This window comes from Bacidia gigantensis (genome assembly GCF_019456465.1).
Source record: "Bacidia gigantensis strain McMullin 20006 chromosome Unknown contig_278, whole genome shotgun sequence".
In the NCBI taxonomy this organism is placed as follows: Eukaryota; Fungi; Ascomycota; class Lecanoromycetes; order Lecanorales; family Ramalinaceae; genus Bacidia; species Bacidia gigantensis.
Genome location: NW_025408606.1, coordinates 1,099,872 through 1,127,073, shown reverse-complemented (window position 1 = coordinate 1,127,073; position 27,202 = coordinate 1,099,872). Strand labels below are relative to the sequence as shown.

The following is a 27,202-nucleotide window of genomic DNA, read 5'->3' as shown; positions in this document are numbered from 1 at the left end:
GCTCATCAGCTTTAGGTTCATAATGGTTTTCAAAAGACCTACGCAGCCTTCTATTGCGACCCGCATATTGCTGATGTATTGCTTTGGTTAAGGCAAATGTAAGGTGGCAGGCCGGTGTCACTAAAGGTCCAGATACTGCATGTATGTATCAAGAATTGAGAACGTGAAGGAAGACGAATTTGGAGCTCATAGAGTGTCCATTCGTCGCAGCGTTCCGTCTCCCATTGGCTTCAGTCTTTGAGATTGAATACAGAGCAGCATCTTGTCCGCAGCGTTAAGCATCTCAGGTGCCAGTACAATCAAGGTTTTAGAGCGAGTCGAGGTTTTGCGGCACGTTTCCAGGCCTCTGCTTCACATGGTCACGGAGTGCTCATGCTCTGCAATTGGTAGTACGGATTTTGCATTCATAGACTAGGAGAGGTGTGGATGATCTAAAGACTAGTTGAGACATTTTTAGTTTTCGAGAGGTTTTATACCTTCTACATACTTAAATCTTAGAAAACCCTTCGCAGCCGATTGCTAGAAATATGTCACGAGGCATATCCAACTCTACAATCCCAATCTTCCATACCAATCCGCTCCTCGCTATGCCACTCATCTCCCTTCTCTAAGCTCGTAGCCTTTCCAGCGGCGGTCCATTTTCGGCTCACGACTGCCGCAAAGAGCACTAGTAATACAACCGCGACATAATTCCATTGACCGACAGCTGTAAATTGTTCTACCTCTATCCACATGCCTTGTCGAGACTCTGTTATCTCGTTATACAAGATGGTGCCCCCGAATGCGATTACGCTGATAAGTTGAGTTAAGAATTGAATCAAATGTAGGAGTGTGATCTGAAAAAGTCTCGCAGGATGAGGTCTAGCCGCTGTCAAGGAGTGAGCTGTAATAGTATCATCGCCTCCAGCTCCGCCCATATTGAGTGGTTTGCTAGCTTCCTTGTTTTGTTTCTCCCATTTCCATAGTAATATCCATGATCGTTGGCCAAACCCAACAGAGCAGACTCGCTTGCGAGCCCACCCGGGAACAACGCTCTGCTTCTCGGTGGTGAAGAGAGTGAGGAGGGCGAGGAAGGTGTAGGCCCACCAGAATATGACAATAGAAAGCCTTTCCTCTATACTGCTCTTTAGGAAAGGATTCCGTTTGATTGTGGGAGAGACCATGACATCCTGACTGCCACGTCCAATGTAAGCTGTTGTAGCAAAGCAGGAGTAGAGGCAGGCGGGAACAGTGCCATTCTCAAAGGCTGGAGATGCTTGTTGTGATGCCTCGACGAGTGTACGAAAGGACTTAGACCAGGCTTCATCTAAAACAAGAGCACGAAAGTTGGCTCTGGGGAGGGGTTCGACATGATCCATCGGGCATATTTGAAAGTGAAAATTCTGATTGGTGAGGGTCAAAGGGTAGAATGTGTGACCCACGGCTAGGAGCAGAATCCAAAATATGAGTATCGATTTGCTTGCTGATTTTCTGAATGTAGTCGACCAAGCTGCCATAGGCAAAGCTCCCAGCATGACGGCAGTCACTACGTGCACAATCACACTGACATCGGGGTCGTTGCTACCAGCGCATGCAAAGAATTGATTATTGGAGCCTGGAATCGGTATCAATTCACAACGGGTCTTCGCCTGCTGTTGATCCAATCTGTTATTTGCTGCAAAGAGAATGAGCGAATGGACCGCGGCTACTCCGGAATAAGTGAGCACAGAGACTGTAGCGCCTGCTGCGAGCCATTCATGGTTGCGAATGATGATCGTGAAGACCATAAGAAGATAACAGATGCACCTGGGGGTTTTCTGATACTGGCTGCTGATCGGAAATGAACATTGCACGTCATTGACAACAACTTTTTCGATATCGTATGTATAAGGCTGTAAGACTTCTTGATGCGCACCAGAATCGGCGTATATGGTTTCCAAGATACTAAAGATAATGAGGTAGGAGAATATTACGAGATATAAAGCGTCCGTGGCGCTTTGCTTATGGAATCGTCGCTGGAAGTAAAGAAAACGGCGCGATATATATGACAACATTGCCAGATACTGTGAAACAAGCCCATCGCAAACAAAGACTTAACGGCGTGGCCACAAGAATGTCTCGTCATTTTCGAGTTGCAAGAATGGTCTGGCGTAAGGAAGCAAACTTACCTAGAATGGCCTTCCCGTTTATCAATCAGGCATCACTCATGGGGAAGTCAAAAGTGCAAGTGTGCCTAATGTACGAACTAGGAGCAAAGGCATGCGCAATCTTGTCAGGGACCGAGGGTCGGTGTGTCGGAACATGGCCACGCCAAAATTATAGGGGCAGAATTAGGGAAGGGTCCCCCTAGAGCATAAGCCTTATACGGGCTTTCCCAAGGACCAGCCCCCTAACATTGGCGCCAGGCTTAATTTGGCGTGGCCATGTTCCGACACACCGACCCTCGGACGAGGCATATTGAAGATAAAGAGTTTGCGTCTTGGCAAGCGCCACACTCAAGGCCGGGCACCAAAAGTGGCTGTACACGAGTCTGAACTACTTTTCTTTTACATTTACAGGCTCTCAATCATCGTGTGAAGTGATGGACCAGTCAATTGTTCAGTCCCTTCACGGGCTGATACCAGCAGTCTCTGGTCCACTCCCATCGGATTTGGTAGAGCTTGCGAGATCTCTGCTTGCTCAGTCTCGATCTGCGGCTAGCAGCCTGCATGGGGAGGAAGAAATCGCTAGATCCTATGCTTGTGCACACATTGCTTGCGAAAGGTATTCAATGCTATTCCATCTTGTGCGAAACCCCTACTTATACTGAATGTAGAGGGGCAGATTAAAGCAGCGCCTCTCACTTCCAAGAATCTCAACAAACCCGCCATGCCGTCCGAAGACCTATCAGAAACTCCATGCCCATTTGAATAGCGTACTGAGGACCTCCCCCGAAAAGACAAGCGGGCGTGCAAGATCTGATACTGATGCCCTAAACTCCACAACATCCGTCAAGAAGGCCAAATCCACGGCAAGTCGTCAGGCCAAGAAGGAAATAGCGTCGCGTTTCGTAACTTCAAGAAGCAAGAACCTCGAGAGCGATGACAATGACCAACTTCCTCCTTCGGCTATGCTGGTCATTCGCAGGCTGTGTCAGAAGCTCGAAGCACCTGCAGCTCCCCATCACATTTATGTTGGAGTTGCATCAGTAATGAAATCCTGGAACGAGGCCAAGGCATTAGAAGATTCCCAAGAGAGTCTCCAGTTCTCAGCGCTCAGCATTGCAATATACTTCTTTGTCTCTTCCCGTTTAGCCGGTGTCGAAATCAAATCGGACGAATGGAGACAGAAAACGAATATCGGTCTTAGTGTAATCAATGAGCTTTTTCATGAAGGGTTTGAAGTAACCCAGATCAGTGAGAGCGACGTTCAGCTTCATATGCGGCAGATAGCGGAGCATAGGTGGACTGACATGGACTGGTTCTACAACATAGAACTTGGATCCGGTGTCGGCATACCTTTGCCTGATGAACGAAACTCGCAAGGAGGAGCGCTCAGGGTGGAAAGAAATGAACGCCAAGAATTTCCCGGGAGGCCAAAGGCAAGCACCAAAAACCAACAGCCAGGGGTAGAGTTTTTGCAACCCGGTCTCGGAACGATGATGCAAAGAAGCGTTGACTATCTGAGTGACGAGCGTTTGCGAGACTACGAAATGTGGGAAACAGACATACGGCTGCGGATCAAGGAAGCAGAGACGGTATCAGACGCGGCAGTGGATATAGATGCCAGCTAACGCAAGATTGCGTCCTTTCATGCCTCTTCCATAAGATCCATTAGGCTGAGTCCCAGTCCAGTAACACTCCCCGGCTCCTGTCTTGAAGCCTCAAGCTTTGCCTGCAAGCTTCCATGCCTCCTAGCCTTAGCTCGCTGCTTGCTCCCCTTATTAAAGCCTACCAATGGTCGTTTATGCAGAGCTGTCGATTCCTGGTAGGGCATCTTGTCGTTAATGTCCGCCTGACCCGCTTCTAGACGATTTCGTTTCGGCGCCGAGCGTCTGCTAAGATTTCTAGTGGTATATCTGTGACAAATCATGCATTCTACTTTGAGACGCCTTTCGGACTCTGAACCAATCTTCTGGGACTTGGACCTGAAGGATGCGTCCTGTCTTCTTGTACATGATATTGGAGATGTGATCGAAGCTCGGGAATTTACTCCAGGGATTAAAATTGATCCGCAAGCCTGACAACAAGCCGAGGATTGACGTGTATGTGGCTCATCTTGCTGTGAATTTTGTTGTAGCATCAAATACGCAGCTGTCGGAGGCGACTCATGGGAGTAATATCGAGCTGCTTTTTCGAGAAAGTCATTTCTCTGGTCTTGCAACTTATTGGCCATCTCATTTAGTGCTTTGTGTGTTCGCCAAGTGTCATATATTCCAGACTATCAAGGTTTCCTTGGTTGAGATAAAGGCGGTAAGCTTGATTACCCATGGTCGATGGCATTTTCAAGAATGCCATGCAATGATGCAGGAGGCATTGAGGCAGCTCGTTTCCCTCAAGCGCGACAAGCGCGCCCCACATGGTCGAAAATAAGGTTGACTTCTGAGAACGAAAATCCATCAAATTACGTGTTCGTGAGTGTGTTAGCATGGTAAAGATATAAATCGCGACCGTTACACGCGTCCTTCCCCATGTCATTTCCTTAGCAAAAGGTACCATGGGGACCGATGCCCTACAAAATGAGATAGCACCACAGAGCCCACACCGGGCGGCTTCTGTGGGCATTCCAATACAGTCAATTTATGCTGATGAATCACATGTCAATGATTCAAACAGCGTTCCAAATGGCCCGTCCGCTGATTGCGCTCAATTGGAGCTTGTGGAGAGTCAGAGTGCCTCCAGAATGTTCCTAGAATTGAAAGATGGGACTGAATGGCATGGGATCAGCTTCGGTTCACAAAAGAGCGCGGCCGGAGAACTCGTGTTCCAAACAGGCATGGTCGGATACCCAGAGTCCATTACAGATCCTTCTTATCATGGCCAAATACTTGTCATCACGTACCCTTTGGTTGGTAATTATGGGGTCCCTTCCCGTTCAACACGAGACGAAATGCTAGGAAACTTGCCAGCCCATTTCGAATCCCCACGGATACATATAGCTGGCCTCGTCGTGGCTTCGTATTCGGGAGAGGACTACTCTCATCACTTAGCAACCTCTTCGCTCGGTACATGGCTGAAAGAGCAGGGTGTCCCAGCGATGTATGGGGTCGATACTAGAGCCTTGACCAAGAATATCAGGACAAAGGGCAGCATGCTAGGAAGAATGCGTTTGGAAGAGGCGATCGAAAGGGGTAGATTCATTCATGCCAATGATACCGAAAGTGCCACAGCCATCTATGATGAAATTGATTGGTTAGATCCTAATGCGAAAAATCTTGTTGCTGATGGTGAGAGCGTCCTATTAGTTGAAACCGCTATTGGCTGAGCTCTGACGGTGGTGCCAGTCTCTACCAAGGAGCCTCACCTGTACCAACCTTCTCGAGCTAATCTTGTCCGTCATCCATGTGGACGTGCGCTGCGGGTACTCTGTGTTGATGTAGGTTTGAAATTAAATCAATTGCGGTGCCTCCTGTCACGCGGTTTAGAGGTACTTGTTGTCCCGTGGGACTATGACTTTCCCAAATTAGGCGGAAATGACTACGATGGCCTTTTCATTTCCAACGGGCCTGGAGATCCCGCAACGCTTTCTAGTACAGTGAGACACTTGTCTGTGGCTTTGGAAGAAGCCCGTACTCCGATCTTCGCGATATGCTTAGGCCATCAACTACTCGCTCGGGCAGCCGGTGCACGAACGTTGAAGATGGCATTTGGCAATAGAGGTCATAACATCCCATGCACGCATAAAACGTCAGGGAGGTGTTATATCACGTCTCAGAACCATGGATACGCGGTGGATCCTCTGAGCCTGCCGCCAGACTGGGAGGAGCTCTTCGTCAATGCCAACGATGAGAGCAATGAAGGTATTAGACATAGGTCACGTCCATATTTCAGCGTTCAATTTCACCCGGAAAGTACACCGGGACCTCGGGATACGGAATTTCTTTTCGATATTTTTGTCAATGCTATAAACGACAATGCCTCTTCGACGAAGGCAATGATGTACCCTATCAAGCTTCCTGGAGAATCTGCAGATGGTGGCCAGGAGTCGTACCCAAGGACGATTCCCAAGAAAGTATTAGTGCTAGGTAGTGGAGGCCTTAGCATTGGTCAAGCCGGCGAGTTTGATTATTCTGGAAGCCAAGCTATCAAAGCCCTGAAGCAGGAAGGGATCTACACGATTTTGATCAATCCCAACATTGCAACGATACAGACATCCAAAGGACTTGCCGACAAAGTCTACTTTCTGCCAGTCACAGCGGATTCTGTCCGTAAAATAATAAAGCACGAACGTCCGGATGCAATCTACGTCACATTTGGAGGTCAGACAGCGCTTCAAGTGGGCATACAACTACGAGATGAATTGGCGGGCCTGGGTGTTCAAGTTCTGGGCACGCCGATCGATACCATCATAACCACGGAAGACCGCGAGCTTTTTGCACGCAGCATGGAATCAATAGGCGAGAAGTGTGCCCAGTCAGCTTCTGCGAACTCCGTCCAAGAAGCTGCGCAAGCTGTGAAGTCGATTGGCTATCCGGTCATTGTACGTGCCGCCTATGCATTAGGAGGCCTAGGAAGCGGATTCGCCGAGAATGAGCAGCAATTGCTCGAACTTTGTGAGAAAGCGTTTTCAGCAAGTCCTCAAGTCCTCATTGAGAGGAGCATGAAAGGCTGGAAAGAGATTGAGTACGAAGTGGTTCGTGACGCGAAGAACAATTGCATCACAGTGTGCAACATGGAAAATTTTGATCCCTTAGGCATACACACCGGAGACTCTATTGTTGTGGCTCCTTCGCAAACTTTGTCTGATGAGGACTACAACATGCTCCGAACAACAGCTGTGAATGTTATTCGGCATCTTGGCGTCATCGGTGAATGCAACATTCAATATGCCCTGAACCCTTTCTCCAAAGAATACTGCATTATTGAAGTCAATGCTCGTCTTTCGAGGTCTTCAGCTCTAGCTTCCAAAGCGACTGGATATCCGTTGGCATTTATCGCAGCCAAATTAGGCCTGGGCATACCTCTAAATGAGATCTCTAACAGTGTGACGAAGGTCACTTGCGCTTGCTTTGAGCCGTCGCTCGATTATGTGGTAGTCAAAATACCAAGATGGGATCTGAAGAAATTTACCAGAGTCTCTACCCACTTGAGCTCGTCAATGAAGAGCGTGGGTGAAGTCATGAGCATCGGCAGGTCTTTTGAAGAAGCTATACAAAAGGCAATTCGATCTATTGACTTCCACAACATTGGCTTCAACGAAACTAAAGCCCTCATGTCAATTGATAATGAGTTACAGACACCTTCTGATCAGAGACTCTTCGCTATTGCTAACGCCATGCATTCTGGCTACACCGTCGATAAGATCTGGGAAATGACCCAGATTGACAAATGGTTTTTACGCAAGCTAAAAGGGCTGAGCGATTTTGGAAAGCTCATGACTTCATACGATACTACATCAGTACCAAGGTCCCTGTTCAGGCAAGCCAAACAATTGGGCTTCTCAGATCGCCAGCTGGCAGGGTTTTGGGGCTCTAACGAGCTCGCTGTTCGGCGTGCTCGCGTAGAGGCAGGTATCACCCCCCTTGTCAAACAGATCGATACTGTTGCCGCCGAATTTCCAGCCTTCACCAATTATCTGTACCTCACTTACAATGGCAAAAGAGATGAACATGATGTTCCTTTCAATGACCACGGAGTCATGGTAGTGGGCTCTGGCGTATACCGGATAGGCTCGTCTGTGGAATTTGATTGGTGCTCGGTGCGAGCCATACGAACCATCAGAGAACAGGGCTTCAAGACTGTGATGGTCAACTACAACCCTGAGACCGTCAGTACAGACTACGATGAAGCAGACAGGCTTTACTTCGAGACCATCAACCTGGAAACAGTTCTTGACATCTACCAATTGGAGACCTCTAGTGGCATCATTATATCCATGGGAGGACAGACACCTAATAATATCGCTTTGCCATTGTCTAGATTGAATGTCAAAGTATTGGGCACGTCACCGGACATGATTGACATGGCCGAGAACCGATTTAAATTCTCTCGCATGCTTGATAGAATCTTTGTTGACCAGCCCGCTTGGAAGGAATTGACAAGCTTCGAAGATGCAGCTTCATTCTGCGAAAAAGTCTCATATCCCGTTTTAGTGCGACCGTCATATGTTTTATCCGGAGCTGCAATGAACACAGTGTACTCTCAAGATGATCTTGCAAATTACCTGAACCAGGCTGCTGAGGTTTCGAAGGAACACCCAGTCGTCATCACAAAGTATATTGAAAACGCGAAAGAGATCGAGATGGATGCTGTCGCTCGTGATGGAAAAATGCTTGGCCATTTCATCTCCGAGCACGTAGAGAACGCTGGTGTCCACTCTGGAGATGCTACGCTTATTTTGCCCCCGCAAGATCTTGACCCTGAGACTGTTCGACGCATAGAGGATGCCACCAGAAAGATAGGCGATGCATTGACAGTGACTGGACCATTCAATATTCAATTCATCGCGAAGGACAATGAGATCAAGGTCATCGAGTGTAACGTAAGAGCATCTCGATCTTTTCCGTTCGTCTCAAAGGTCATGGGCATAGATCTTATCGAGATGGCAACCAAAGCTATCATGGGCGTTGAAGTTGCTGAATACCCTCCCGTGGAGATACCGAATGAATATGTGGGAGTCAAGGTGCCGCAATTCTCCTTTTCTCGATTATCTGGAGCGGATCCAGTGTTGGGTGTGGAGATGGCATCTACTGGAGAGGTCGCTTGCTTTGGTCGTGATAAATATGAGGCGTATATAAAAGCACTAGTCTCTACTGGCTTTCGACTACCCAAACAGAACATCCTGCTTTCGATTGGCTCTTTCAAGGACAAGGCTGAATTGTTGCCCTCAATCAGAAAGCTACACCAATTAGGTTACAAGCTCTTTGCTACGGCTGGGACTGCGGACTACCTACAGGAGCACGCGGTCCCTGTCCAATACCTAGAAATTCTAAGCAATGAATCGCAGAATCAAAAGTCTGAATTCTCATTGACGCAGCATTTGGCGAACAATCTTATCGACTTATACATAAATTTACCATCCAGCAACAGGTTTCGTCGACCAGCGAACTATATGAGCCAAGGTTACAGGACTCGACGTATGGCAGTAGATTTTCAAACGCCCCTCGTCACCAATGTGAAGAATGCAAAGATACTCGTTGAAGCTATTGCAAGACATTACGACTTCGAAATACAGAACATCGATTACAAAACTGGCCACCGCACACTAGTTCTCCCTGGCCTAATTAATGTCAGCGCCTTCATTCCCGGGATAGCTTCTGCAACGAGTCGAGATTTCAAGTTAGTCACAAGTTCATCCATTGCAGCAGGTTTTACAATGATCAGAGTGCTACCAATAGGCTTAAAAGGTGCACTTGATGATGCGCGCTCTCTTAAAATGGCGCAAAAAAGCAGCCGGTCCTCAGCATTTTGCGATTATAACTTCTCTGTGGCAGCAACTTCCTCGAACGATGAGCAGATAGCTCAGGTAGTGGACGAAGTCGGATGTCTTTTCATCCCATTCAATCATGTAGCCGGCAATATCAACAAAGTAGCTGCGATAACTTCACACTTTGCTTCTTGGCCAACTGGCAAATCGCTCATTACAGATGCAAGAACAACCGATCTTGCCTCAGTACTTTTACTTGCGAGTCTGCATGACCGAAAGCTACACGTCACCAGTGTCACCACGGAGGAGGACATCAATCTCATCGCTTTGAGCAAGTCAAAAGGGCTTAAGGTGACATGCGATGTTTCTGTATATTCGCTCTTTCTTTCGCAGTCCGAGTATCCTCAGTGCAGAAACCTCCCAACTTCTGGTGATCAGTTAGCACTCTGGAAGAACATGGACAGAATAGACGTCTTCTCAGTAGGGAGCCTGCCGTACGAGGTCGCAGTCGCGGCCAACGCGGATGCATCGCCAGATATAGGCATCTTAGATACTCTACCATTACTGCTTACGGCCGTCTCGGAGGGAAGACTCAAGGTTGAGGATATTACAACAAAGCTATACGACAATCCAAAACGCATATTTGAGCTGCATGATCAGCCAGGTACGGCCGTCGAAGTAGAGATAGACCGGCCATATGTCATGCAGGCTTCGGCAGTCTGGTCTCCATTCGTTTCAAGGACTTTAACGGGATCTGTACAACGTGTAATCTTCCAGGATCAACTGACTTGTCTTGACGGCGAGCTCATACGAGACCCGGGCTTTGGTAAGGATGTTTCGGCTCACACCTTGCCTAAAACTTCCCAATTTTCATCACCAGCAATACGTCCTGAGAGCCCGTTGAGTCGCCGTCAATCGCTTATATTTTCAAAGAGCACACCACGGGTACGACAACTAGGTGTTCAGTCTGCGATGTCTCCAATTGCTACAACGACAATGATGGAGAGCCATATACCCCCACTACCACCACCAATGCCTCAATCATCACATGAACTTACCAGTCTTCTCTCACGCTCTCCCTTCAGGAGACGGCATATCCTCTCGGTCACACAATTTAGCCGTCAAGAGCTCCACCATCTTTTCACCGTAGCCGCTGAAATGGATAGAGCAGTTAAACGCCAGGGTGTGATCGACGTCCTAAAAGGCCAAGTTCTATGCACACTTTTCTACGAACCCTCCACTAGGACAAGTGCCTCTTTTGACGCCGCAATGCAGCGACTAGGCGGCCGCACAGTCGCAATAGCCACGTCTCAATCGTCAACCCAGAAGGGCGAAACACTCCAAGATACAATTCGTACCTTAGCCTGCTACGGCGATGCTATTGTCCTACGCCACCCAGACCCTTCCAGCGCAGCCACAGCAGCAAAGTTCTCTCCCGTTCCCATTATCAACGGCGGCAACGGCAGCGTTGAGCATCCTACTCAAGCCTTCCTCGATCTCTTCACCATAAGAGAGGAACTTGGCACTGTGAACGGTCTCACCATAACATTTACTGGCGACCTCCGCTACGGCCGCACTGTACACTCTCTCATAAAGCTACTCCAGCACTACGATGTGCGCGTACAGCTGATCTCGCCTCCTTCCCTAGCTCTCCCAGCAGAAGTTCGGCAGCAATTAATTGGTACGGGGCAGCTGATTCTGGAAGCGAGTGAGCTCACGAAGGAGGCTGCGGCGAGGAGCGACGTGCTGTACTGTACTCGGCTGCAAAAAGAGAGGTTTGAAGATCCCGGCGAGTATGAGCGGTTGAGGGGTGGACTGGTGGTGGATAATGCGACTCTCAAGCATGCAAAACCGCATATGATTGTTATGCATCCGTTGCCGAGAAATGAGGAAGTCGGGGAGGAGGTTGATTTTGATCAGAGGGCAGCATATTTCAGACAGGTGAGTGATGATTTCGATGCTCTGTGTTGGACGTATGCTGACATCAGCTTTATAGATGCGGTATGGCTTATACTGCAGAATGGCTTTGTTGGCTTTGGTGCTGGCTCCTTAGACTGCAAGAATTGTCTGGGGACTATGAGTATATGCGCTTGGAAAGAGGACTACATATAGACAGAGGCAACTCAAAAAGTGATTATTTGTGCATGCAATGCTCATTAGATAGAGTTCCTCGCTCGAATGCTACATAGTCGGAGAAACAAAAGCAATCCGCTCTGCTTGCTTAAATCTAGCTCACATGCGTAGCGCAAGAAGCTCAATGCTCTGTTTTCTCTTGTGTATCTCGAATCGGACGAAGGTCGTCCTTGAGTCATCATTATATCGCCGAGTCCACATTAGCATTTTCAGCTCGAGGTGCATACTGGGCTGTCACCAACGCCGCTCCCTTCGTTTCCATGGAGCAATCACATCTAAATCGGTTCTGGTATTCGTAAAGTACGAGACCTTTCAGCTCCTCTGTTGCACGAGCGCTGGCTTTGACCTTTGCGTTCTTCCCACTGCTTGCTGTTCCTTCTGCTACAACTTGATCATGGACCATGAGCACTGCAATAGTCTTCGATGGAGCACCTGGGATACACGAAGGTAACTCGCAAGACATGAGCCGATAGTTGTGGCAGCTAAAATTCTGGGAGAGAAGATTGTGGAGGTAAGTCTGCGAAAGCGTCATTAGCTAACTAAGCCGGATAACCAACGTTGGAATATTTACCGTGGGATGGTTGTTAGCGAATGTATCATAGATTGTCATGTCTTCGAAGAACGGGCGAATGTGTTTCTCAAAAAATTTCTCCACTTGGCCAAAATCGAATTGCGAATCGACAAACAGAGCGCCGACGTACGATTCGACGACGTCAGAAAGTGCCTGAACAATGAATCAGCAAGGGCTTGAAATTCTAACTCTGTGAGCGCTTATCCTTACCTTAGGAGGCTGCTTCGTGGTGGTCCAATAGTCGGGAGCTCCACTTGCTTCGTACTCTGCGTCCATGGTTTCCGTCACGTATTCTCTATTTGCCGCCTCAATGACTGTACCATTTGAGCGAAGATGCTTGTGAAAGCCAAGTTTCACTGACAATGCCGCCTGAAACTTGTTGGAAACCATTGCCATCTTATGCTCAGTCAGCCATTGAGGATCCTTGTCAGGGTATCGATAGTATAAAAAGTTGACACAGGCCATGTCGAGCAATGAATCTCCAAGGAATTCTAAGCGCTGATAGCAAGGAATCTTCTCGATGGCGAAAGAATAGGAAGGATGAATGAAAGCGGATCTGAGCAGCCGCGGCGATTCGAAATGGTAGCCCAACTTGTGCTCTATTTGCTTCACGAGATCGCACTGGGATGCAGTGGCAGGAGCAAACTGGTACTTTGGTGGCTCGTACGAAGCATAATAGTGGGCCCATTTCGTGATGTTGTGATCGTCACTAGAGACGAGTATAGTGACTGCCTTGACCGCCATGTCTACATCTCCTGTTTCCTGATATGAGAGAAGCGAAGCTCCAATCATGGCCTCACAAACGTCGGCAATGGATTTGTCACCAAGATGGTGCTTCAGTGTTTCCGCGGTAGTCTTGTTGTGGCCTTTACCTACGAGCAATTTGATACCTTCTGGATACCTAGCAAAGAGTGCGCTAATTAGTCTTCACTCACATTATCATCTCCATAGGGCCGGGCTGTCTTACCAGGTTCGCCTTGAGAAACCCTGCGATCGAATGTGTTCGTAGATTTTGCGCTCCTTCGCGGTTCTAAAAAGGTTTTGATTGCAGATCATAAGCATTCGCTTGACATGATACTCGAACTCATTGTCATCTGGACTCTTTATGAACAAGGATATTGACGTTGCCATCTTAAGAAAGCAGTCTCCAATGAACTCCAGTCGTTCGTAATTCTTGCCCATGCCTCGCTGCACATGGATTTGTTCTGACCGGTGTTCCTCGGTGTTATCAGAATCTTTGGTCATTGCCTCCAGGGCGAGGCTTGGATGAACAACCAAGCCAAGAGAAGAGAAGGCCTCAAGTGAAACGAGATATGACTCTAAACGGGTCAATATTGCTGGAAAGATATATCCCATCGTCACAGTACTGAGCGGTAGAGCCGAAAATTTTAGAGGTTCTGGGCAGACGAAGCTCTTAGTTCTTACGTGACGTTCCTTGTCAGTGTACTCATCTAGCCAGTTGATGCGATGCAATATGCGCTCAGCCTGTATCACAGGCTGATTTGGACTCCACGAGGATCTTTCTCTCGATTTTTTGAATAGAGAAATTGTGTAATTGAGAATATTGTCCATTGATTTGTGAGGGGCAACCCCATCAGGCACAGGAGACTCTGGCTTCAAGATAGGGTCAACAGCAATCGAAAAGAATCGGCGTCCACCATCCCATCGATCTACGAGGTACTTGTCAAGCAGCTGAGAGTGCGGGGTCTCCATGTTCCATGGTATCTCAGGGGTGTCAGAAACATATTTTACGATGGACCACTCGATCAGCTGCTTTGGACTTTGCAAGTGATGCAACATTTTCCAATTTGGCCTAATCGGCGCTAGCCAGTACGACATCTGAGGTATATTCGATTCGAAGGTTTTGTTGAAGATGTCCATGTAGATACGAAGCGAAAATTCATTCAAAGAATGTAGATCCGAATCACTCACGTGAAAACTCGTTGGTATGGATGTACAGATTGCGTTCGATGCTTTTGCTGGTTGAAGATGCAGCAAGAACGAGGGAAATTGAGGCATTGGCTTCCTTGTCAAAAGTGCCATCGGCTGACAAGCACGGCCTAGCTTCTCCGGCTGCTCAAGCTCCATGATCGTAATGTAAAGATTTTCAGGAGACGTTCCGCGTCCTTCTCCCCATACGGTCGGTTTGATCTTCATATTGTATACCGCTTTTGTCTTACTGTCGATCGCTAAATGGGCGTTTCTCATCTTTGGAAGTTGTTTGTGGTAGGTCGGTAGTAAGTTCCTGTCAATATGGCCCATTTTGCGGAGATGGCAGCAGGCTTCAAAAGCAGCGGCTTGCTTTGCAACGCATTTCCGAGCCGCAGCACACCCGATCGAAAACCGCAAGGGAGAAATTTCAGGGAGTGTAACTTCACAGACGAATCGCTTGTTCTCTGCGAACACGTGGTATGTTGCCTGCAAGATCATGTCGGGGCCATGGGGCAGACATGCGACAAAATGACCTAGTACTGTAAGGCTTGAATGGTACGTCAGTACTGCGCCCGACTCAGGATCAGTAAATCTTTTAGAGGCGTGTTCTTGTGCAATGGTTTCAAAGTCAGCCTCATCCCCTTGCAGCAACCGGTCTTGGGGCAGGGCTTCGCAGAATCGTTTGAGCTTCTGTTCACCCTCTTGGACCATCCTTATAGATTGGAGGTGTCTTCGATTGTCTTTCTCAATCATGTGCACATACTTAGAGTGCAGGCTCCTCGCACGACCGCGGCTTTGGATATACTGAATCAAAGTCGTATAGAGCGAAAACCTGATGATGAGATTGCAGTCCGGGATGTCCAGACCTTCTTCTGCAACAGATGTGGCAAACAAACAATTGAGTTCACCTTTTCTGAACCGTGTCAGCGTCAGAAGTTGCTGCTTAACGCTTAACTTCTTGTCACCAGCCTCTCCAGCCCTCTTTCCCATGATCAAGCCGAGATGGATGTGTCCGATGTTCACTCGTTTCAAGAACTCGAGTAATACTCTAGCCATGTATCTTCGCTCCACGAACACAATACACTTATGGTCCGTAGGCTTCTCATACCTCAATTTCAGGTATTGGCATAGCACCAAGACTTTTGAACTCACGCAAGGCTTTTCCAGTGTAAGTGGCGAAGAGGGCAGGCTTGCAACGTATTGCTCAGCTTCCCTGATCTGTTGGATCTGGTGGTCCAGAATCTGTATTGGTCTATCCTCCTTGTTCATCTGATATTCGATTCTTTTCTCAAGTTTACGCGCTTCCTCGTCTGCAAGCGCCATGCCCCAGAGCACATCTGCACACCATGTACCTAGTTCCGAACTTATTTCTCGAGCCTTTTCCGATATTCTGCGAAACTCTCCGACATGGGAGTATTTGCATTGCATATACTGACTAAGATCGGTGTCATAAGGATAGTCCAGTCGGTCATAAACCAACAACTGCTCTTCAGGTCGTTTTGTGACAGTTTGAAGTAGAGACATATCGGAAGCTGTTAGTATTCTGGAATCTAGGATCGTTTCTAATTGCTTTGCTGCCCGGACGGGATCTTCAAGGGAGTCTAATGGAGATGCTGTCATTGAGCTAAGGCATATTTGTCAGTATTCAAATGTCTAAAAGAGGACGTAGAGTGATGATTGGACAAGCGTCATGCCAATTGTCAGGACTGTAAAGAATGAATGACTACGTACAAGAGTTTTGGTCGGGTTGCAGCTGACTGGCGAAAATAATGATCTCTCATAATCCGAGCGTAGGGATGATTCTTCTTGGCGTGGTGGGCCTCGTCAAAGATAATCATGTTGATCTCATCCATGGATATGAATGAATGCATTAGGCACTGATACAGGATTTCTGCGGTGCAGACAATGACCTTGTTCTGATCGAAGTTCTCTCGCCACTTTTCTGGAGTCCAAAGGTCGCAATTCATTTCACCGCAATAGCGGTCAATGGGCTGATCAAGGTTACATTCGAGCACCGCGAATTGCTGAAAGACTAAAGCCACAGAATCAACCTAAAGATTGTCAGTCTAATCTAGGCCTGGATACTACATGAGGCGTACCAGAAAAAAGGCGATGCGAGGCTTTTTACCTTGCGCACGAGACTCAAGCTCTAGATCAAGGACATATTTGAGCAAAAGGACAGCAATCAGAGTCTTGCCGGAACCTAGCAAAGATCAGCAGCCACGTTTGCTGTACCGAAGACTGGCATACCTGTGTCGAGAACAGCGATCACATTTTGCTGCTTCGCTTTTTCAAACAATTCGAGCTGATAATCCCGAGGGTCATCGATAATTTTGCGAGACTCTTGATTTGACATCAAGGCACGAATAGAGAGCTCATCGTCTTGCTCGGTCTTTTTAGCGGCTTCCACTTCATCTTTCGTCACCTCAGCTGCTCGACTCGAAACACTAAAACGAACCGATCAGTACTCGTACCTTTGATAGCTAGAGGATAGGATCTCTACTAGTTCGCGAAGATGACATTCTGCACCTTTCGCCGAGCCGATGTACTGTGGTCAGCTGTTTCGTTTTGATCATTATCCGAATCACTTTCATTACTGCTTGAACTTGAGTCTTCTCTATGCTTTGCTGATACTTGGGAAGCGACGAGTAAAGGTTTAATATCACGATTCGACTCGATAGGCCCGAGGAGATCAGGGGCGCTCATCTGCATTACGGCTGGTTGCGCCATGTTGGAGGCTGGGCGGGGTGTCTTTCTGCGACAAGCTTGGTGGACGAAGAACGAAGATGAAAAGAAATCTCGCCAAGCAAAATGCAGTAGAGAGAAATCATGCAATAAGTGACGTTCACAAAAGAACAAACGTGTGGTAAGAAACCACCAGTCAATCACACCTCGTTAGAGACATGGTGTATCACACGGTCAGGCTCAGCATCTACACACGACTCACAGTAGTCGAAAGCCCCAAATGTTGTGAAGTGTTCACTAGAAGTGTTGATTCGTGAAGGGGGTAGGGAGCTAGAGGGATGTTAGACCAACAGCAAAACATCGGGGATGGAAAAACGAAAGACCGAGCCAATCTTTGTCTTCTCGGTGAGACAAATTATCGTCGGCCTCAATCATGGATCTCACGCCCAAATTGCAATTTCGCCATGATCCAGGATGGACTCCTAGAAAGCTCGGATGGCAATAATTCCCAGCTCAATATAACGAATGGTGATGGCCACCACTTGCGGTCACTTTGCGCCGAGCTCCGCACTAAAATCGACTCGTTCCTACAGAAAGACGTCCAGGAGGAGATCCTCCGGGCCGCACAGTCACAATGTCGACATTCCCTTGCCATAATACAAGAGGCTCTTGATCGCTTTCCGTAAGCATAGCAAAAGTCATTTCTCAGCTTGCCAATTGCTCACGTGCCGCTTTACCACAGGCTGGAAACACTCTCGTTGTCTTACAATGGCGGCAAAGATTGCCTAGTCCTCCTCCTCCTGTACCTTTCTCGCCTCTCGCATCACCCACATCTCCCGCCCTCGCTCCCCGCCGTCTATATTGCTCCGTCCCATCCCTTCCTCGAGGTCGACTCTTTTGTAATTTCATCTTCAGCTCACTACAACCTTGCGCTGACCCGCCAAAATGCCGGAAATACCAGCATGAGAGAAGCCTTCGCATCCTACCTCAGCTCTCCCCCTGGCGAGGGCATCAAAGCGGTCTTCGTGGGAACGCGACGGACGGATCCACATGGCGACAACCTCACGGCATTCGATATGACAGATCGCGGATGGCCGAGTTTCATGCGGGTCCATCCGGTTTTGGAGTGGAAGTATGTAGAGGTGTGGGCTTTCTTGAGATACCTCGGTGTTGAGTGGTGCCCGCTCTATGATGAAGGATTTACGAGCCTAGGAGGAATGCAGGATACTTATCCCAACCCTAGGCTGAAGTATGCGGATGACGTCGGGAAAGAGAGGTATCACCCTGCGTGGGTCCTTGAGGAGGATGGTGAGGAGAGGCTCGGAAGAAAGTAATTTGTGAGAAATGTTTGTCGAAAACGAGTTGACGACGCGATGAAGATTAGAACGGCAAAGAGCATGTGAGACGGCTTTCAGAGCTAGTAGAAGGCCTAGCCACGATTTATAGTATTTCCACTACCTTTTGGATTTGCTTCAACGAATTCGTCCCACTCTCGGGCCTTCATCGTTTCGGCCTCAGCTTTATCCACGTCATCCTCATCGAGCTGAGCGGCAGTGACGGAGTTTTCTGCTCCCCCATCAATGATACCGCCCCTTCTCCTCTCCTCGGCTAGGTATTCATCAATAGTCATTGTTGGAAGGGAATGATCAGGTCCGAAAACACCATTTTGTAGCCTCTGTCTGCTATCTAGCAATGTGAACGGCTGGAGTGGTTTTCCGTCTTTGTTCAGAATGGGTCCTGCCTTGCCTTTCCTATACATTTCAGATAGAGAGGGGTCAAGGCGATCGGAATAACCATCCTTGTGCAGGCCGTTTCGTTCCCGGTAATCGAGCTCGCTCTTCCCTAGTCCAGGCGGTGGAGATTGTGGCATCAAGGCCAGAATCTTGAGCTCTTGTGCGATGGTATCAAGACTCTCAAATGCTTTGTACGTACTGATTTCGGCCTCAGCGTGGTAGAGATCTCGAATTGAACTATCATCCTGCTCCGAGGCTGTTGAAATTTGTGCCAAATGCTACCTGGGTATCAATATACCTTTTCTGCGACCGGAATTTCCCTACGTACATCCAATTTGACTTTCAAGCTCTTTTCCTCCTTGTACCTCTTTATTTTCGAGTCTCTCCTTGTCGAGGGGTCATTGCTCCGTATTACTGCAAAGCCATTCTGATTCTCAAGGTATCTTTCGAAGAGCTCGCTGTCGGTCTTCGAGAGTATTCGATATGTGTCCAACAGGCGCAAGAATCTCGCGAAAGCTTCCTGGGCTCTTTCTAGAGTGCCCTTCCGACTTTGGTTGTTCTCTTTTAGAATGAGGTCCCCTAGACGGTAATCTATCATGAGATATCTATACCAGCGTTAGCTAACCTCGTCCCTCAACCGGGGAGTTGATCTTTACGGCAGGTCAGTGGATGCGATATCCTCGAACTCCTCATTCGGACTGAAGAGGGAAATTTGACGCGCAAGCTTCCTGCATTGCTCGAGGCTCTCTATCGCGGCGAGGACATTTTCCTGATACGCAGAATCACTCGCGGATGTGAAGGACCCAAGCGCATCACTCTTCGACTTAGCTTCGGCAAAGAGGTATCGAAGACTAGACTCTTGGCCCGCACTCATCGTCTATAAAGTGTTGCCTGTTTTAAGCATCCTTTCAAAAAGCTGACAATGTGAAAATAGGCTGAGATTATGTAAGCCGCGGAACCAACCCTCATACGGACAGGACTGCGAACTCCCCTCTAGCATTAGGATTGTTTCATCAATCAATGATAATAACAAAGATGTGGGGTTTGGACTGTCTCAGGTGTTTGATAGCGATATCAGAAGCGAAGCAGCGGCCCTGAGGTTTCACTGTCCTCAATGTTCGGTTGAGTCCTTCGTGAGAATGAATTTGCTTTGCTTATACAGCAGTTCCCTCCAGCCAACCGCCTTCGCAGCACAAAGAGTACTTTCTCTACGCCGATTTGCGTGTTCGCGCCTCTGGGACAAGATGATATTACCCCGCCAGCCTGTGTGCTAGCCTTATCCAAGGCAGATCCCTCATGCAGCCACCACGGGCACTACTTCTCATGGCCTATCAAACATGAATGTGATCCCCAGGCAGCGTAGCACAAGCCTTCGGGGCCAATTCTCAAGCTTTCCGTTCTATCCACTGCCACATTCTACAATTTGATCTTTGAGTCTTTCCAAGCTTTGTCTGCCTTTCTTCCTGCGCTGCAATTGCAACTCACCGTCGTTCAACAACGCTGCGAAAGCTTACCAGCTCAAAATGTCTGGCATGGAATTTGTGGCCGTCCTTGCCTGTGTGGCCGGTGTCGTGACGGCCTTCGAGCAAGGCGAGAAACTCGTGAAGAAAATCCGAGAAAAGCGCAGATTGAATCATCAGGCAGCTCTTCGACCTGCAGAACTAGAAAATTCGTTGGCGATTGGGTCATCTGCAACAGAACAAGCGAAAAGAGATTGTACAACACATTTGGGGAAGGCTTTCGAGCGCGGGGATGGAGTTGCCAGCACTGCCCTTATCCACATTCGGAATGAGCTTTACGAGAGCATTGTAAAGCACCTGCTTACAGCTGATGAAGATGACAACTCAGAACACGATTTCAGTGCTATGATTGAGGTGTCTGACTTCGGGAGAATCCGTAGCGTGATGGTCCTGAATGAGCTTCTCATGCGGATAGCCCAGCAAGCTCCTGTCCAGAGCATACAGACCTGGACAGATAGTGACAGAGACTACTATAGGAGCTTGAGTTCCGTGGAGTCAAGAGCCACTAATTCTTTATCAGCCAATAGGAGGGTCTCTTCAAATTCGAGTCCGCGCAGCCCTTCCAATCCTTCTAGTCCAACTTTCAAAATTGGCTTGCGCCAGAAGCTATCGAATTGGTCACGAAATGCCTCCTATATCCAAGCTGACCATCGACGGCAGCAAGATAGCTTTGGAGACTCTGCAGATACTCACTTCGACCGGCAAAGCACACCGGTAAGCACTCTAAAAGGATCGCCTCAATCAACTTTTGTGAATGGATCTCTGGAGTCCAATAGTCTTAGTACAATGGCAACGGCAAATCCCTGGCATAATGAACCTACGAGTCCGAGGTCTAGGCAATCAGCACATGAAGGAGCTGGTAATCGTACCGAGAAAAGATTGCCGAAGACCAAGAGATGGTCGCTTTCTGCCTCTACCACAGGTAAACAAGACTATGGTGGCTTCTGCAAGGGCGCATGTATCATGCGAACTGGAAATGGAGGCATGAATTTGTGTAACCAGTCCGTAGCCATGACCGGACAAGGTCATTACTGGGCTTGCTCTAAATGCGCTTTTGAAGGCGGGGCAATCAAAAGCAGCAAAGGTTGGTCGTTTGATGAATCAGTCCGCGAAGCATATGGCGTACGCTATCGTTGGAAATTCCTGGCCAAGTCACATGTGGCACCCACGGAGAGGGTAAACAATCGTATTTATGATTATCAGTGCGTCTTATGCTCTGCGCAAGGGATGGAGCCCGTTGTTAAGAGGGGTGAAAAGGCTTTCATGGAGCATGTGAGTGGACACCGAGGAGACAAGCACAATCGTTACGGAATGCAGCTCATTGTTGCGGAGTTTGGGAGGGTGGCGCTAGAGGAGCAAAAGTCATGGGACGTCAACCTCCTGCCTCTTGTCATTGAGGAAGTAGATGGCGATATATCAAGGATGAAGTCATCCAGCCCGGGGTCGGGCATTAATATGAACGCTAAGAATTACGGAAACTACCACACGAGACTTGCAACATTAGGATCAGAACCATTGTTGCAATCCCCTGAAGATGCGAGGATTAACGAGTGCTATGAAGGTCGGAAAAGGGACGATGAGGTTTACAGCCCCATCAACGACGAAAGTATGCCAGTGCATCCAGCTCTGCGGGCCCAGTTTTCTGTTCCTGATCCGTGGCGAGATTCGTACGTAACCGTGCAAGGAGATCTCTGAGCTTAAAGGCGTTGGGAGCAAATTTGCCAAAGCAGGTCGCAATATGAACCAACGACTGGAAGGCTTCTCAATTTGTTTGTGCTGCCATTTTTTGAGCGAAAAGCGCACATTTTTCGCCAGTCTGCACTTGACATCAGAATACTCGATTCGAACCACGAATCCTGAGAGGAAATGTGGTAGGGTCTACTCATTCAAGGGACTCGGATTTGTGTCTATCTGACGCAAACCAGAAAGAGAGCAAGATAAGATCGTGACCACAACAGGTACATTTGGAGACGTTGTCAGCTTCCGGCTTCGCGGTCGCATCTAACGTGCAGCCAAAATGAAGGTAGCCCAAATTGAAAGGAGCCACTAGAGTTTGCTTGGTATCTGATTAGCTCTTTGCGTCGATTCATCAGATTGGGAGAAGTGGGAAGACCACAGATTCACAGGAGACTGCCCGGATGAAGGTAGGACTGCTTGGTAATAATAATCAAACAAGTTTGACGCAGATAATACGATTCCAATGGGGTGACTGCGGGAGTTCCGAGCACGACCAAATATGGCATACAATAGATTGCCGTCAATAGCCTAGAAGGCTATACGGCTTTTCTCGAGCAAGGCATCTATTGCCATGCATGTCTAGTTCTCGTTTTACAGATTTCCACGGATGACTTTCGGCATCTCACATGCCATTCCTTGCCTGAATTGAGAGCCCAGAATTACAGTCTCAATGTGCTCCTCGCCACTCTGATAAAGCATAGTCGATGATTCGCTGTAGCTTTCAATTATCGTGTTGCTGCCTAACGCTCGTCATGAACCTGATCTCACACCCATCTCAACAAGCATCTTTTTCCTTATGACTGCCGTAACTTCATCCGATGTTGCCCGGGCCAGAGAAGAGCATGTTTAGAAGAGCGTAACGTTATTCGTATCATCCATTCTGGATTATAGATTGCCCTGGCGTGTGTACTCCTTACATATCATCGGAGAACCTGATGGAGCTGATCTATGCCAGTCGAACACCAGATCTAAAAAGAAGAGGTTTACCTGTCTGTGCTCAGCATTATTGCAGATATGTGCGTCTTAATGCTAGCTTGAAAGAAATCTATTGATCGTATGAGACCGACCGCTCAAAAAGATGCCCAGCGCTGCCAAACGGAAGCGACCCATCGACTATGACTACAATGGATCACCAATATGGGATATCGATTTCGAAAGCACGTCTTCGTACGCAGACACGCAGATACCGCTTCTTTCCTTCCTGGAAGGAGAAAGTAGTCTCTCGGCAGCAATGCCATCTAGTGGAATCATGTCCGATCATACCGTTCATGAAGTGCAGGAGACACCGAATGAAAGAAAATTCGTTCTTTACAGGCTTAGAGCAAGAGAGGGTGAACGAGACGATCGATACTTCTATCAGACGAGCTTTATTAAAGGTCTTGACACCCAAGGTGCAGGATCGGGACTAAGGAGTGGTGCTCTACCTCCACTCCTATATATGATTGATGCCGACGTGAAAGACGGAACTAATAAGATTGGTAACTCTATCAATGATTAGCGTAGTGTACCAATGGACATTTCGGAGAGGAGAGGATGCACCTTTGCTAGCTCGACGCTGGCCTGCCATCGAGCTACATTCGCCAGCTTTGCTTTCCGTGTTCAGTGATATTATAGATCACTATCCTGAATTAGCGATCAAAGGCTTCAAGTTTTATCCCGCAAAAGATCATCGATGTTGCCCCACTTTGAAGCTACTTTACAGAAACCTTAAGGCTTACCACAAGGGCTACCTGAGCACCTTAGGCGCAGCGGAGGTGCCTAATAATGACGTCTCAAGGGAAGAGGTGGAGGATATCGGAGATGCTGGCGACGAGGAGCTAGTACCCTTTGATTCTGTCTTTGACGGTGGCTATGAATCTTCACATTACTGTGATTTAGAGACAGCGTCAGAAGTCGCTCAATTTCTCAAAGTTTTTGCCCCAGCTTTCAAGCACGAAATCGCCCCGAAGTTTCAAAAGCTTGCAAGTTCAAAGCCCGTCGTTTATTACGACGACCTTTGGCTCGTCTTCTGGCCCGGCTCAGATGTCTTTGTCAGCGCTGAAGCTGATTTCCTTGGACATGTTGTAGTCTCAGTAAGTTCAATCAGAGTGAGACCCGGGGCAGAAAAGCACATCGATCGCACGGACAGGACGCTCATCGAGGTCTGGAGATTAGTATTCAATGGACTTCGCATCAAGCGGCGGAGTTCCATCATCGCAATCGACCGCTTTGAGGGCGAGAGGTCCGTCTTTGACTTGCCAGTCTTTCCCAGGTCACTGGAAGATGCAGTGCACGGTATCAAGAATAGCGACTAGTTCACTAGGCGTAGGAGAAAACATACAGATCTAATCGTAAAACCGTTCGCTCTCCGATCTTGTTCTATCGAAGAGTCTTCCTATAACGGGCACATTATCTTCGATGTGTCTGCATTTAAGAACAGAAAACTTCACTCAGACTATTAACGACCACAGTTTCGGAGCTCAGCCAAATCCGAGGACGACGAAGCCGATCTTGGCGATTTGGCGCTTCGCCACACGCAACGTAAAGCGAGGGATGCCGTTGAAGAATCTCCAAGCGAGCCGCGAGATGGAGGAGGATTTCGTAGGTTTCGCAACTACCATCGCATCGAGGTGAATAGCGGCAACGTCAAACCCTCGCTAACCGATCATCATATGTTCTTATTCCCCAAAGCGATCGGTGGTCTTCATCTGAAGACAAAGAAATGGGGTGAGACCTCTTTCTCCACACGTCGATTGCCACTGACCTATTGCGCAAGGATACTTTTCATCTTGGCGGAATTAGCGAGACGCCGGTGTGGGAGCCAGCAGACCAGCTGAAAGAAAATCTAGTCTTGATGAACCAAGAAGCAGACCTTGACGTTCTGTCAATTTTTTTCTCAAGCAAAAGTCCACGCAGTCTGACTCCATTCCAGGAAAAGGAGAGGGGAAAGTTCTCCGGCTCTAGGGTTGGTGCTTTTCGGGTTCACTCTATCGAATCCAACAAATACTCTGATAGGTCCGCCTGGTACTGGAAAGACTCTAACTGTTGGTACGCTGTGCAGGTCAATTGACAAGCCCGGTTTTCAATTGAGACGACACTCCACCGCTGGTTTACTCCAGCGGCAAAATGGCGTCAGCGAACTTCCAGGCAATTGACAAGAGATATACTGATTCCCAGAAATTGTTCCAGGGTCCATCCTTCATATAGACAAAGCCGATGGTTTCATTGAGAAACTCTAGAGCGGGGGTATTTGGCGCAACCAGACTGTCACTGGTGGGTACTAACCATCGAAATTTATGGTGAACATTCATTCAATGGTAGGTAGGCTTCTTGAAGACTATGGAATATTACAGAGAAATCCTCTTTTGGTAAACCGTTTGCTCCCCTTGGAGCCCCTTAAGCCCCTTTTTTTACTTCCCAAGACCACAAACCGAGCCGGCCAGATTGATGATTTATTCATTTCACGCATATCAACCCCGGTCGAATAGAAAGAGCTCGGGCATGAAGCTCGCGGTAAGATTTGGAAAAACGTCTTTCGGATGTACGAGAAAACGAACGAGGTTGTGTTCGATGAATGGGTTAAGTAACACCTGCTTAACGACAAGACGACGATCTTTGGGCGTCAGATCCAAGATTGTAGGTTCTCTTGTCGATAAAATTCCCTGAATTGCTAACAGGGCTTCTGCAGTGATCCACGGTGCGGTTTTGCTTGCTAGGGTAGCATCTGAGTAACCACTGCGACAACGGGGTATCTGACTCAACAAGCTTGATACACACGCGAAACCCGCGCTAACGAAGGTCACGATTTGTCATTTCAATACGGGTTTGACCCGGCAGAATAGATTCAGCCAATATCTTGATCAGCTGGATGGAGGGACTCTCGAGACGGACAGGAATAGCAGAGCAGGCAGTCACAGTTAGCAGAAATTCAATTTCGGGCAATACTTGAATACTAAATCCCACAGTCGTGCCGTGTCATTTTCAACCTGATGTATAGAAAAACTGGGTGGGCCTCTCATTCATCCCAGGAAGTAGATTCGCGCTCTTTAGTTCCATCATCGACTTTCAATTTTGGAACAATAATCCTAGACCGCACCGCTCGACTCGTAACGTCCAGCTGTCCCCGTAGCTTTACGTGATCAGAGAGGAACCTGGAATTGCCCTTCGCCCCAATCAACACTTTAATTAGTGAATAGGTGCGAGGGCGCTCGTCACAAAGATTTCGGAGGAGACGTAGGAGCGTTTCGAATGATTGTCGAATTCGTCACCATGACTTGAACTGTTGATGTAATCGATTCGATCGATAATAACAAGTATTCGATGGTCAGAGGGCCGCGCGTTTTTGAGTAAGTGGATCCAATTTTCGGAAGCTTGATTTAAAGATGCAAAGTCTCCGCTGGTAATGAATACTCGTTCATCCTCCGCACGTTGCATGATGTCCGATCGTGTAGCAGGTGGTCGCCGTAGGGTTTGTATTAAGTCCAAAAACCTCTCGGTTGGCTTTATTGAGGATCTAACGTCGAAGAAGTATATTATCTTCGTCACAGGAGCAACAGTATACGCCGCGGCTCTCACTAGCGACGAGAGATCATTGCCAGGCTCGAAAGCAGTCTTGAAGTAAAGTAAAGAAAAGATGATTGTCCGTCTCTCCACCACTTGGAAAAGCCGTCTACAATTCATGAACCCACGTGCTCGTTGCGGGCTTTTCCCGCAAGTTTCTGCCCCATTTAAATATGGAATGGATGCAAGTTCAAGCTCACGATAGTTGTCATCATCTCAGCATCAATGTCATTTTCCGGTATATCATTGCTTGAATTATCAGTGGAGTCACTAAATTGGTGTCATGCCGCTCCGTGTCCAAGCCCATTAATCATCTGTGTCATTTGGGCATATTCAAGCAACCGATGCGTCGGATCGATGGTAGTGGCGAGAAACAGCGCCGTCAAGTTTTGCCTGATCCATTCAATATCAGTCATCAGCTTTGTGACTTCATCCCGAGCTTTCAGGATCCAACAGATCTTTGTTTTAGCTTTCTTGGTCATACGCTTGATTTCTACTATCCTCGACATCGATGTATAAGTCCGGGAAGGACTTGCTGATGGGCTGCTGCCTTCGGTACAATGTAAGAATGAGGCAGTTGATCAACCCTACCGTTCAATGTTATACCATTCACCGCATTCCTCCAGCTGGTAGACAGTAACGTCGTATCTCAATTTCAGCATAATCTCATCTTCAATTTCATCGCTAAAGATTTCTCGAGCAATTTTGCAAAACCCAACGGTTTTCCAGGCCAAAACAAGACTCGGCTGCTTCCGCGGCCATTTCGTTTCTCCAGGTGAATAATGGCAGGTTTTGAATTTCAAGAATGC

The 27,202-nt window shown here is 47.9% G+C and overlaps 8 protein-coding genes across 8 annotated transcripts; 5 read left to right on the top strand and 3 right to left on the bottom strand.

Moving 5' to 3' along the window:
* Positions 1-530: 530 nt before the first annotated feature.
* On the bottom strand, positions 531-1,766 carry KY384_007815 (uncharacterized protein; the record flags this gene model as incomplete). The annotated part of the gene is made up of 1 exon (XM_044816305.1): positions 531-1,766. The coding sequence occupies one exon, from the start codon at positions 1,764-1,766 to the stop codon at positions 531-533; it is 1,236 nt and encodes a 411-aa protein (XP_044666945.1).
* A 636-nt stretch (positions 1,767-2,402) lies between these two features.
* KY384_007814 (uncharacterized protein) lies at positions 2,403-2,892 on the top strand (the record flags this gene model as incomplete). Its single annotated transcript, XM_044816304.1, has 3 exons — positions 2,403-2,449; positions 2,663-2,742; positions 2,795-2,892. 3 exons carry the CDS (start codon positions 2,403-2,405, stop codon positions 2,890-2,892), a joined length of 225 nt encoding a protein of 74 aa, XP_044666944.1.
* A 277-nt stretch (positions 2,893-3,169) lies between these two features.
* Positions 3,170-3,751, top strand: KY384_007813 (uncharacterized protein; the record flags this gene model as incomplete). Its single annotated transcript, XM_044816303.1, has 1 exon — positions 3,170-3,751. One exon carries the CDS (start codon positions 3,170-3,172, stop codon positions 3,749-3,751), a length of 582 nt encoding a protein of 193 aa, XP_044666943.1.
* Positions 3,752-4,674: 923 nt separating this feature from the next.
* On the top strand, positions 4,675-11,655 carry KY384_007812 (uncharacterized protein; the record flags this gene model as incomplete). Its single annotated transcript, XM_044816302.1, has 2 exons — positions 4,675-5,404; positions 5,462-11,655. The coding sequence occupies 2 exons, from the start codon at positions 4,675-4,677 to the stop codon at positions 11,653-11,655; spliced, it is 6,924 nt and encodes a 2,307-aa protein (XP_044666942.1).
* A 202-nt stretch (positions 11,656-11,857) lies between these two features.
* KY384_007811 (uncharacterized protein) lies at positions 11,858-16,891 on the bottom strand (the record flags this gene model as incomplete). Its single annotated transcript, XM_044816301.1, has 8 exons — positions 11,858-12,193; positions 12,248-12,400; positions 12,458-13,148; positions 13,215-15,803; positions 15,911-16,230; positions 16,279-16,382; positions 16,430-16,626; positions 16,683-16,891. 8 exons carry the CDS (start codon positions 16,889-16,891, stop codon positions 11,858-11,860), a joined length of 4,599 nt encoding a protein of 1,532 aa, XP_044666941.1.
* Positions 16,892-18,293: 1,402 nt separating this feature from the next.
* On the bottom strand, positions 18,294-19,471 carry KY384_007810 (uncharacterized protein; the record flags this gene model as incomplete). The annotated part of the gene is made up of 3 exons (XM_044816300.1): positions 18,294-18,875; positions 18,926-19,202; positions 19,254-19,471. The coding sequence occupies 3 exons, from the start codon at positions 19,469-19,471 to the stop codon at positions 18,294-18,296; spliced, it is 1,077 nt and encodes a 358-aa protein (XP_044666940.1).
* A 649-nt stretch (positions 19,472-20,120) lies between these two features.
* Positions 20,121-21,812, top strand: KY384_007809 (uncharacterized protein; the record flags this gene model as incomplete). The annotated part of the gene is made up of 1 exon (XM_044816299.1): positions 20,121-21,812. The coding sequence occupies one exon, from the start codon at positions 20,121-20,123 to the stop codon at positions 21,810-21,812; it is 1,692 nt and encodes a 563-aa protein (XP_044666939.1).
* Positions 21,813-22,932: 1,120 nt separating this feature from the next.
* KY384_007808 (uncharacterized protein) lies at positions 22,933-24,148 on the top strand (the record flags this gene model as incomplete). Its single annotated transcript, XM_044816298.1, has 2 exons — positions 22,933-23,332; positions 23,358-24,148. 2 exons carry the CDS (start codon positions 22,933-22,935, stop codon positions 24,146-24,148), a joined length of 1,191 nt encoding a protein of 396 aa, XP_044666938.1.
* Positions 24,149-27,202: the final 3,054 nt, after the last annotated feature.